At 41.7% G+C, this 12,813-nt stretch overlaps 1 protein-coding gene across 6 annotated transcripts in view; it reads left to right on the top strand.

The window, feature by feature from the left end:
* ANAPC1 (anaphase promoting complex subunit 1) overlaps positions 1–12,813 on the top strand; it is a 125,236-nt gene that overhangs the window by 21,499 nt on the left and 90,924 nt on the right. For all 6 annotated transcript variants that reach the window (XM_085856166.1, XM_085856165.1, XM_085856167.1 and 3 more), the window contains 7 exons: positions 813–958; positions 1,048–1,295; positions 1,401–1,595; positions 1,824–1,919; positions 5,020–5,110; positions 10,428–10,493; positions 10,619–10,750. In XM_085856166.1, coding sequence (XP_085712292.1) covers positions 813–958; positions 1,048–1,295; positions 1,401–1,595; positions 1,824–1,919; positions 5,020–5,110; positions 10,428–10,493; positions 10,619–10,750 — 974 coding nt within the window. The remainder of the gene's footprint in view (positions 1–812; positions 959–1,047; positions 1,296–1,400; positions 1,596–1,823; positions 1,920–5,019; positions 5,111–10,427; positions 10,494–10,618; positions 10,751–12,813) is intronic.

The following is a 12,813-nucleotide window of genomic DNA, read 5'->3' as shown; positions in this document are numbered from 1 at the left end:
CTCTCTCTCTCTCTCTCTCTCTCTCTCTCTCTCTTTCTTTTTCTCTCTCTCTCTCTCTCTCTCTCTCCCCGTCTCTCTCTCTCTCTCATTTTTAGATCAAATTTAACATGGGCAGAGGCATAATATATCCATAGACTCATTCATGTCTAATTGTATTTCCTCGTCTGCACTGCAATTTTTGCAATTGTGCTGATTAGATGCCGGAAAGTTCATAACGAAGGAGTGCTGGGGAGAAAGTAGTTATAGGATGAACTGGAGCACCCTTGTTTGGGGAAAATGTTGAAATGCTGAGAAACAGGGATATGCATTGGGAACGAACAAATGAAACAAGTGAGACATTGGATAAGACCATAATTAGGGATGCTGGATGAAGTGATATGGCATATTGAGCAGCCATTTTGAAAAACTGGAGGGAAAAAAAAATCAAGAGTGCATAGCCATCGACAAAAGGTGTTTCTCAGGGCAAGATAAAATGACGGACGAAGGAGTAAAGGTGAACAGAAAGCTTTTATTATTCTCCAAGGTTGATAGGGATTCATCATGCTGGGCTGAATGAGTAGATTGTTAAACAGTTTATTGCGATTGTAGGTCAGGCAGGGTGGCTTTGAATGGCTTTTTTGTTGTTTTTTTTTTAATTGGAAGAAAATGCTCAGTCTTTGTGATTTAGCCGTTTGTCATTGTCATTTCAGTTTATTATAACCTATTGTACATGTTTTGTGGAGCACGTGAGAAAGGTGTCATCGAGTTGAAAGTCGGACGAAGGGTGAATAATAACTGAGCGGTATCGTCATTTTCATGGGGGTTGTGTGCAGGCCACGGGACTTTACCTTCTGTGAGATACATGGCTGAACAGAATCAAGTGGTGGTCTTCACGTCCACTGAGCCATCGCTGGTGATGACCTATGACAGGGAGCACAGTGTGCACATCATCTGGACTCTTCGGAGAGTGCAACCGCAAGTGAGTATCTTTCCACAGTCTCAGTGAGGAATCTTCCGTCAGGTCGCTGCAATCTTCTCATGATCTGCCCAATATTTGGGTTCCACCAGGAACGTAGTGCCGTGCTGGGTCCTGCAGACCCCTCGATAACCCTGCCTTTGGCTGTTGGTGCAAGTGGCCTGGGTGTGTCCAGCAGCAACAGCAGCATATTGTGCAGTCCTTGTCCAGATCTTCCTGTCTTTTGCACCCCATTTCCCAATAAGTCTGCACCAGTCATGTCTCCCTCGGGACCAGCTTTCACTGGTACCATGCTCTCTCGCACGCGCTCTCCTTCACATTCCAATATGGCTGCCAGTGGGTATGTAAATTGTCGCACGATTTGCATGGTTCGGCACTTTATTATTTTGGAACGAAATACCATATTTGGAGTTTTTTTGACTCTTTCTTTGACTTCAACTTGCAGACGTTCTCAGTCTCCAGCTTCATCGAATGCATCGTACGGGCTGCGTGTTGGTTCGCCTTCACCGTCAGCCATTTATCATCGTAATTGTAACATCTCATTCAACGTCTCAGCGAATGAACATGAAGTCGAGGCAAAGCCAGTACCTCCCGAACTTTGCCTGGAACAGCTCTGGACTGAAAAGTTAAACACGGCAAAGTACGGCCTCGAAAATTGGTTTTGATCATTGTTATTGTCTCTTTCGCTCACCATTGTAGATCATTAAACTTTTCACTTAATATCCTCGAATGAAAAAAAGAAAAAAATTGCACCATAAAACAGATGAATGGATTTCCCAGTAATTTTTGTAAAGGCAGCCATGTCATTGTTTCCTCTCCCCCCCCTCCCCCCCCTTCCTCCTTCCTTTGCATCACTCCCATCCTTCAGAAAATGTAACCGACAAGCCAGGAAAGTTTTCCTTACAACTGATGTTTGCAATCGAAAGTTTCTTTGTTTTTTCATCCAGAGCATGAATGAATTGCGGTGAGTTTCATCGTTCCACGGTAAAAACCTTGTTTAGCAGACAGCAGAATTATATATATATATATATATATATATATATATATATATATATATATATATATATATATATATATATATATATATATATATATATATATATATATATATATATATATATATATTTATATATATATATATATATATATTTATATATATATATATATATATATATATTTATATATATATATATATATATATATATATATTTATATATATATATATATATATACAGTACAAATCGGCAAAGAAAGTCATACATTGATTCAAAGGCATCGTGAATTGTCGTTTGCTCATCTTGTAGCATTTGAGAAAGTATCCGTAAAAATACATAATCAGTAAATCCCATCTTGTGCTTTCATATCAACCTTATGTTGTGCATTTGTTTGTCTCATGCTCATCTGCTGGCCCAACATTCGGTGATGTTGAACTGAGTGGTGTATCGATTGATCATGCTCATTATATTTGCAGGGGATTTATCTTTGCTTAAACTTCATATTTCTGCTTTTTTACTCCCCTGATTGTTTAAATGCCAGTACTACACCATACCCGATTCTATCATCGAGGGGTGATAGTTTTTGGTTGTGGTGTAGTCGTGTTTTGGGGGGGGGGGGGAAATGATTTCCACAAGAGTATCCCAAAATGAATGCCTTTTGTTTTATTTCTCATGAATTCATAATTTTCAAATAACTTTAGCGTTCTCAGGCATCTGAACTCGTGGCTCATGGTTCCGTGTCTGTCTGTATGTCTATTTGTCTGTCCGTCCATCACGCCATCTCCTCGTAAACGGTTGTGCATAAATTCACCAAACTTGGTTACAATCACCATTTCGCAAGAAGGTGTGAGAGCAGTATAATTTTTGGCCTCAGGCCCAAGGGCAGAGTCAAATGTCAAATACCAAAAAGTGCAATTACAGGCGCATTTTTATCACTTTGTAAATGCAATCAACATTGAGGGACACTTGAAATGTATAACGATTTTTTTTGGGGGGGGGGGAGGATTTGACCCCCAGTTCATGCCACAGAAGGTGGTCACAGTGGTCAAGACAATATATATATATATATATTTTTTTTCCAACTCAAAATTTGAAATTGTCATTCCCGGTGGAATGTTTTGTCATCTTTCAGCCTTTGGTTGAGGTGGGAAGTGTGGGTATTTGCGATGCGCTCCATTGACTTTGTTCTAATTTGTTTGTTTGTTTTTATCTTCACATTGATCATCACTTTCCTTGCCTCTACTCTCATGCAAATGTGGGTAATTGTATGCAGCAAAAGTATCTTCAAAATGTTGTTCATTAGGGCCCTGTCACACCTTGACGTGTTCGCCAGCGTATGCCGACGGATGAAAAATTTGGCGAATACTCTGCCACACGTCGAATACGTTATGGGTAAGTTTTTGTATATGTTAAGAGCACGCTGGCATGCGTCGTAGTACGCCAAGCTCGTCGACAAGTTTTAAGCATGCTCAAAATTTTTCGACGTATGCCAGCGTATGACTCACACGTTCCGCATATGCTGGCCATAAGTTGTTGACACACATTACTTGTAAGTTACTCATAGGTCGAAACATGTCGAGGTAATGTTTAGCGTACCTGAAACTTATTTCTAACCGATGAGTAACGTGCTTTGAACCTATGTGTAACGTACCTCCAACGCATATTGACGTATGTAGACGTATTTGCCATCTTCCGGACGACCACAGAACTTGCTGAACATGTTTCTAACTTACAGCTACCGTATAATGGTGTATTGGCAGTGTTTAAGGGAATTGGTATATAAAAATTACCCCCGTGCGGGAGTGACGGTCATCTCTGCGAGAAAATGTATAGTCTCCTGAAGGTAGGGCAGGTTTTGCAAACTTTGAAGTCACGTGACGTGAAAACGAAAGCGAATATCGAAAATCCGGACCGACCAAAATTTAGATATTTTCCCATAGATTCATATTCCGCAATCAAATTCAAGATCGCTTGAGAAATGTAGGAGGAGATAGATTTTGAAAATCGTCATTTTCGCTTTTTTTTGCCAACTTTGAAGTCACGTGACACGAAAGCGACTATCGAAAATCCGGCCCGACCAAAATTTAGATATTTTCCCATAGATTCATATGCCGCAATCAAATTCAAGATCGCTTGAGAAATGGCAGAGGAGATAGAATTTGAAAATCGTCATTTTTGCGACGGACGGATCGAAGGACATCTACACCCGTCACCCATATTATTCGGTCATGCTCGAAGAGATGAGCTAAAAATGGGGCTCACACAGGAGGAAACCGTCAGTGTTCCAGACTCCATGTTTTTTTTTTTTGTTTGTTTGTTTTGTTTTTTTTCTTCGGCATGACTGTGATGCTGACACTTCGATTTCAAGTGCGGTTATGATTTGAATCGTTGAGCGGCAGCCTATTAATAGGCTACGCCACGTGATCGTCGGCGATACTCTGCCGCGCTATGCATAAGTTGTGAACGCAGACAGCACGCTAAGCATTCGTTGGTATAAGTTATCGAAACGTTCTGTGTACGTTACTAATACGTTATGCATACGTCCAACACGTTATTATACGCCCAAAACTGGAAAAAAAAGTTTCAGCGTACGCCAGCGTTTTAGATCAATTTTGATACGTTGCCTTACACTGGCTAAAACGTCAAGGTGTGACAGGGCCTTTACGTCAGCACATCAAGGTAGTCTGATGTCCATTGTGAGTTGTCTGATGTCCATTGTGAGTTGTCTGTTGTCCATTGTAAGGAAAATCGCGAGCATTACGATTTTTCCGAATACATCTCTTCGTTCACTTGGAGTCTCGATAAACTTCCCTGAGTTGTACCAGTGGGCAATGAAGTCTATGATTAGGGTATATGGATGTCCCTGAACACAGGCACCATGGGTTATCTTGGTTTAATACACCTTGGCTGAAGATTGTTTTCGATATTACTCCACTGACTGATACAATAGGATGGTTCTGAAGATCCATGATCTGCCATATGTAAAAATGAAATGGGGGTACCCTAAGTTTCAGTTTTATGATGATGTCACAGATTGCATTTATTCAGGGATTTATTTGTGCATGACAGGTGTGTCAAGTTGGAGGAAAGCAATGACCGGTCCCTGATCATTTTTGGTGCCGTTACCTGCCTGACGGCACAGGATGCAGCCCCACTTGAGGTCTGGTACCTTTTTGAATGTTTCTTGTATGAAATGCTGACAATAGGTATTGCTTTTGAGCCTCTTTTAGTAACTTTAGACCAAACCTGCTGTAGCTCGTGCAACTAATTTACAGCAGGTTTGGTATGAAGGTTTTTTGTTTGTCAGCTGACAGGATAGCTCAGAAGGGAGCAGATTTCAACTTTGCGCTGTATCGTCTGTATTTCATTACCTGCTCAATCCTCAAACTTTCATAATGTTTTTTTTGCAAACAGGCGTTAGCATCAGTGGTTATGCTGCCCTTCAGAGGAGGTGTGAAACTGCTTGTTCCATACCTACCCACAATGGCATACTCCTTTCATAAAAAGTTTGCTATTGGGGGTTTGTAGCATTGTCAAATTCAAACTTCCATCCTAATCTACAGGGGCATTGCATTAGCGGTACAGTCTTGTGTCACTGCTGATACCACCAGCAGACCAAATCAATAATTGAATCCTGGTCACATATGTACCCAATGAGGATAGAAAACTGGATTTCCTTGCATTTTCATCCCATCAAGAACGAATAAAGCTAAGGAGAGTCACCCATCCTGTCCAATGATTAGACAACATAACTTTGCCTGCCCAGTCAGCACTTAAGATAGGTAGTTATGTTCCATAGTCTTTACAGAACCTCAAAGCACCAACGACCAACGACAAGTTGTGAAAGTTTCTACTCTGGGCAGATCACCACTCGTCCACGGCAAGGAACACTGTGGTTTTCTCATTGCCTACTCAACAGGATCGGGATTTAAACTTGCAACAGATTACACTAAAGCTCCTCCAGTTGAGCCAAACCAAAATACAAACTCTCCCGAAAGATAGTGAAAATTGACTGCACAACAGGATTCTTGTGTTATGATAGTTTTTTAAAAAAATTTGATTTAAAGCATTTTCTGACTTGTAACACCTTTTTTTTTTTTCCCCCCCTTCCTTTCTTCTTTTTTGTATGCCGAGTCAATGCTTGTGGAAGATCAGGAAGAAACATAACAAACGGAACAGCAGAAAGAGAAGGGAGAAATGCCAAAATCGGGGCCGAGGGATAAAATAGACAGACAGACAGACAAACGAGGGATGTGGGTAATGATGAGGGGTCGGTGAGAAGGTAGGGGGTGGACAAGATGGATGCAGAAACAAAACTTGGGTGGAAGTTGGGGCGTTGGTTTGACAGGTGTCGAAAACATCATGATTTTGAATGGGGGATGATCTCGGATGGTGGTGAACATCTGTCTTGATGAACTGGATGGGAGAATGAGATTGAAGAGAATGTGGAAGTTGGTTCCACCGGTGGGATAAAGAGAGGAACGGATGAGTGTAGGTGAACGGTGATCCTGGATTTTGGAAGTTTCACCAGAAGGGGGTTGATTGTGGACCATGTGTGCCCTGCAGATACCTGGAGGGGGACAAATCATGGAGAGGGCAAAGGGTGCAAGACCAGAAAGGAGGTGGAAGAAGGCGGAGAGATTACAGACCTGTCGGTGATGGGCAAAGTTTTAGGCACATAAGCTCAGCATCGCTGGAGATTCCATCGATCCCGAAGACCTTGGTTTCCGTGGCAGCAAACTGAGCGACGTGTGAGGCAGGGTCACCCAACCCAAAGGGGTGAGCAGCACTCCATCAAGCTGTGGATGAACGTCTTGTCGGTGGATTGAAGTTTAGGCGTGCCAAGGAGGGATTTTGCACGACGAAGGGTGCCCAGTCGGCTACCTTTGGAGACCAACTTTGAAATGATGTTTGTCAAAGAAATATCATGGCTGAGAGTAAGATACAAGAGTATTAGTGACTGAACTTCCTTGAGAGGGTTGTTGAGAAAGTGGATGGGATGGTTTGCCATATGGTCCTTTCGGAGAAAGAGGGTGAGGGTGAGTGTGTGGGATTTCTCAGGGTCAAAAGACTTATTTACAAGTGTTTAACCAGTTTATGATTTTGTCTGTCTGAAGAGGAGATGGAAGAGGCTACTGCCTGTCCATCTGAAAGACGAGGAATGCCACGGCAGAGGGTGGAGTCATCAGCAAAGATATAAGGAGGATTTTTCAGAGAGATAATTGATGAATATTAGGCATAGGATGGGGTCTCGCACACTGCCTTGGGGTATTCAGCTTTGACAGAAAGAAGAGAGGAAAGGGTTCCATTGATAGCCAGCCACACCTTGACTACAAGTGGAGGAAGTCAGTCATCCAAGAATGGAGTTGGCCTTGGATACCAGAGGCAGAGAGTTTGGAGAGCAAGCTGGGATGCCAAGCTGTATCAAAAGCTCGAGATATGTCCAGCGAATCAGCTCTGATCTCAAGTCTGATACTGAGGACCTCCATCCATTGTTGGGAGAGTAGAAGTAGCATGTCCAAGGTGGAGTGACCTGGTCTGAATCCGAATTTATGATCTGAGATGAGGTCATTGGAGAAATGCAATGATTTTTGTCATCCCCGATGATCGATTCCATGACCTTGCTGATGATTGGAAGTAAGCTACAAGGTCTGCAGTGAAGGAGGAAAGTTTTTGCACCTTTTTATTTAAAGCAGTGATGTTGGCTTTCTTGCAAGAAAAGGTAAGATGACCTCGGGCAAATGATAGGGTGAAAAGGGCAGTGACAGGAAGCGCAAGAGCAACAGAGCAGTTTTTTTTTAGGACACTTGAGCTGATGCCATCAGGACCGGTTGCAGAATGACAGTCGAGGGTTGACAGAAAATTCTCCACCTTCTTCGGTACAAAAGACAGAGTCCAGGAGCAGTTTGGTGCGACTGAGTACGTTGGGTATCGATATATATATATATATATATATATATATATATATATATATATATATATATATATATATATATATATATATATACACACACGGGTTGGGAACACATGATTTGGAAGCAAACGCAGTATTGAAGCATTCAGCCTTCTCACGAGTGGAGCATTCAGCCTTCTCTGAGACAAGGACGCATTCTTTCGATTTTGTTGAAGCTCCAGACACGAGAGTTTAAAATTTTTGGATCCTCGTGGAGGATCTCGAAGTCTTACTCACGTTGTTGTTCTTCATCTTCTTGTTGTGGACTTTTTTGTTTCACAGCCCACAGTTTTCATCGAAACTTCCTGAAACTTGGTGTATACATGTAAAAATACCCTGCGCAGACAGTAACCATCTCCGATTTTGAAAATTCCTCCGAGAAAAAAAAAGTTACGACGTCAAAATATCTCCGCTAATGGAAATCGCCTAAAAAATTATCACCGAAACTCGGCAAGCTTTTTGAATTCTGTTTGCGGGAATCGAACAGGGCATTAGCAGAGATGAATTACCGCACATATGATACATCACTATGACGTCGTATAAATTTTTATGACGTCATTCCTATTTTTTGACATTTTTTTGTTTCACAACCCAGAGTTTTCATCGGATCTTCGTGAAACTTGCCATGTATATGCAGAAAGCCCACGCGCAGGCAGTAACCGTCTCCGATTTTGGAAATTCTTCCTTGAAAAAAAAATTGACGTCATAATATCGCCGCTAATGGAAATCGCCTATACCATTATCTCTGAAACTAGGCAAGCTGTTTGAATTTTGTTTGCGGGAATCAAGCCGGGCATTAGCACAGATAATTTATCGCAAACCTGATGCATCGCAATGAAGTCATATTCGTTTTTATGACGTCATCATGAAGAGGACGAGGATCTTAGCTAATTTGAGCTTGTTTAAAGTGATCCTTTACCATTGAGAGGAGAGGAGAGAAGATTGGGACCATACTCTGTGCAGAGCGTTGGTGCTGCAGCAGTCTCCTTGGCTATTGGGCACAATCCTGGATGGGTCGCCACTCCGACACAGTATACCAGCATGCTGGCACTCATTTTGCCGACCTCGGAAGGATGACAGGCCGAGTTAACCCCACCTGGTATTAATTCAACAGCTGAGCGGGATTTGAACTCCGGACCCTCGGATCCAAAGCCCACCACCCTGGCCATTAAGCCAACACCAGGCATACCATTCAGAGATAGAGCCAAAAATGATATGTAGTATGATGTTTCAAAACGTTGTGGATGGATTCGGCCAAAACTTGGTGGATTAGTTGGGTGGGTGACAAGAACAAGCCGATTAGATTTTTGGTTCAGGTCCGAATCCAGATCCGGCCTATCGGTAGGATCCAAAACGTAAACAGTTCAGCCTGGCGGAGGTTTGCGCTCTTCTGGGTCTTGTTCAAGTTTTCTTGTTATTTTTGGAGTGCATCCTGCAGTTTTGTTCTAGTTATTTGTAGGTTTTTTTTTTTTTGGAGTGAGGAGGGGTTGGAAGTTACAGTACCTGGGATAAAAAGAGCGAAAGCGAAGCATGGGTGATCAAAAACAGAGGCAAAAACAACAACCCGACTGTCATGAGTAGGCCCGGACTTTACCAGAAACACAAACTCGACAATTCAGCACAAGATACTGTTTGCCACAGATAATTGGATGAAAAAACACGACCAGCAAAAACAGGAATATTAAAACTAGAGGGGGAGCACTCGGTAGAGTGCAAAACCACCGCCACCAATACTGCTCGGTCACTCAAGTGAACCTGGTATCCTATTCATTCAATTTGACGTCAACAGTGCTCACAGAGTTATAGTTTGCAACTTTCCCTTTTACTTTTAACTTTTACATACTCAATTCATTCGTCGTAACTAGATTCCTTGAGACAGAAATTGATTTCACGTGGGTATATCCACCTGAAGTTCCAAAATCAGCCGCAATTATAATTTTGGCATGTTTTTTGTTGGAAATCACATAACATGTAGAAATGCAAAAAAAAAATCGAAATTTTGTTGAAAAAAAAAAAGTTGCAAAAATTTTTTTCTCTAATAATTATTTTTTTGGGGGGGGGGTGGAAATCGCTTAAAACATGTAGAAATGCAAAAAAAAAAATTCAAATATTTTTTTCAAAATGGCCGCCATAGCGGCCATATAGGATTTTGGACCAAGTCCAAAATCTAATGGCATGATCCTTGGACCAGACCTAACCCCCCCCCCCCACCAAGTTTCGTCGAAATCCGTCGAGGAGTTTTTCCGTAATACTGTTCACAAACAAACAAACAAGCGGAAAGGGGTGAAAACAGTAACCTCCGATCTTCGATGGCGGGGGTTAATAAAAAAAAAGTGAAACACAATGTATCTAGTCCAGGAAACTTGGCTTTGATGAACTGGAAGGAGGAACTGCCCATCCGACATTCACGTGCAGCTATCTCCTTCACCATCTGTGATGATCTGCTAATTACAGGGAATATCAATGTTCTTGACATGCATTTTGCTCAGAGTTTAACCTTTTATTTATTTTGTTGTTGGAACAGGCAATCAACATGATGCTGGTGCTGGAAGCCAATGGATCGTTTTTGTTGTACTCGGGAATCTTCAAGGTGATGCATTTTCTTTGATTTAACTATCTGTAATGCAAATTTTCCTCTTCTTTTTTTAATGTTTTTTTTTTTTTTGTCTTTTAAAATTGGAATCATCATCGAGCTTCACTTGAATCCTCTTGCAGGTCAGCAAAGTGTACTTGCCGAACATAGCTTTGTCCATGTTTATCAAGGGTGTTGCGCTACCGCAGGCAGGCCCGTCCAAGGAGTCGATTAGCACACCAACGCGGCCGCTGCACACGCCCTCTCTAAATGAGGTGAGAGTCTGATCATGCTTCTTTTTGTGTCACAAATCTTTATGAGTAAGCTTGGCATAATTCAATTTATATATTTTAATTTAGACGGATAAAACCGGTTTATTTTTGAGCGTTTTATTTACATTTGCATCGTTTTTTAATTTTAAGAATTATGTAAAATTATTGGAGTGGGTGATGTGTGGGAGGGAGATGGAGGAAAGCCAGCACTTGTTTAATGATTATACATTGCTTCAAAATGTTGAAGTTGAAAAAAAAAAAAAATTTATTTTAAATTAAACATATTTTGGTTCACGAGTCAGTAAGTGACCACTATATTCGTTATGGGTGTGTGTCTGTCTGTCTGTCTGTCCCGAGCATAGCTCCGTGGGTTTTGATCCGATCCTGATAAAATTTTGGTGGGAGGTTTATATCATGATCTAGTTATGTTTTCCTGAGAATGTGCGTGGTGCGCCCATTATGGGCGGAGCCGGGTCCAAAAACATGTGTTTTTAGGGGGTAGCCGATTTCAAGTTACATCTTCTTCGAGAGGGTTTGTCGAATCTGGCAGGGGTATCGGTATTTGGTTAGCCCAATGGCAACTGCATAGCCCCACGGAGCTCGATTTTTCATTTTCGTCCCAAGGTCAAGATCACAAGGTCAAAAACTTAGAAAATTGCGAATTTTGACATAAAAAAACATACGACCACCCAAACTTTGAGAGCTAGGATAACAATATTTTTTTATGCATAATCCTGAGGTCATTCCCCACCTTATGTCTTGAAACCATTTTGCTCCATCTCGAACACCTTGCCCATGGCGCCCCCTTCAAGTTTGTTTTTACGCTGATTTCATCAAAGTATGGATAATATAATCCGAGGAGTGCGAAATGCCATATAGCCTATATGACGTTATATTGTTCCTGGAATGTTCCAGAGGAAGTTTTGCACCAAAGGTCATAATCCTTGACCTTTGACATTGAAAAGTTCAAAAAGGTCAAATTTCCAAAGTTGTGGGAATCGAACCAGGTTTTTGATCGTCTTTGACAAACTTACTTCCAATAAACTATAGCACGTATCCTGTTTCCTTATTTTAATGTCCACAACATTGTTTTGTGACCTTTAAACGTTATGTAAAGGTCAAATTTTTAAAGTTGTTGAACGAAACCGGGTTTTCGACATTTTTCAGCTAATAACCTGTCACTCGTACCACATCATGTTGATCATTTTTATAACTTGGTCAAACATTATCACATTGTCTCATCCTTGACTTCTGAAACAATCTACATCGTCAAATACCACTCGTGAACCATCATCGTCTTCAGACTTGTGATTTTTCTATCTTTTTTCTTTTCTTTTGTATACAAAGTCAAGGCTCATGGAGGAGCGAGAAAACAAAATGAGTCAGGACGCAACAGCAAGAAAGGAAAACCAACAGCAGGGCTGTGTGACAAATTCTACGAAGATGGACAAACATGGAATGCGGAGGGGAAGGGAAGGATACAGAGGGTGGACAAGATATTTGCAGAAGCAAACTATCAGGAAGGAGCAACTAGAAATTTATGGGGTGGGGAGGTGGTTTAACAGGGCTAGAAAAGATCATGGTTTTGGATGGTGGTGAACACCTGTGTTGAAAACTTGGAGGGATGAATAAGATTGAGAAGAATGTGGAAGTTAGTTCTACAGGTGTTTAAAAAGAGGAACGAATGAGAGGAAGGTGAGCAGTGATTATGGATTTTGGGAGTTTTATCAGAATGAGGTTGCTGGTGGGACCGTGTGCATCCTGCAGATACTTTGGGGGGAACAATACAAGAAGAGAGAAGAGGGTGCAAAATCAGAAGGGAGGTGGTAGAAGACAGAGAGACCCTTTGGGCTGATGCCTCTGCCTCACACCTTGCTCAGCTTGATGCCATGGAAGCCAAAGCCTTCAAGATGCTTTGATTCTCTCTTAATTAAGCTGAGTCTATGTGCATGTCATTTTGCCATCGCTGACATGTCGGTGGTCTCTGTCTTCTTCTGCCTCCTTTCTGGCCTTGCACTCTCTGCCATCTCTGTGCGTTGCCCTCCCCCCCCCACCCCAGTTATCTG

This window comes from Eptatretus burgeri, chromosome 15 (assembly GCF_056783735.1).
Source record: "Eptatretus burgeri isolate ZD-2024b chromosome 15, Ebu_testis_v1, whole genome shotgun sequence".
Classification (NCBI taxonomy): domain Eukaryota; kingdom Metazoa; phylum Chordata; class Myxini; order Myxiniformes; family Myxinidae; genus Eptatretus; species Eptatretus burgeri.
Note: the sequence above shows the minus strand (reverse complement) of the source record. Positions and strands in the feature narration are given on the sequence as shown.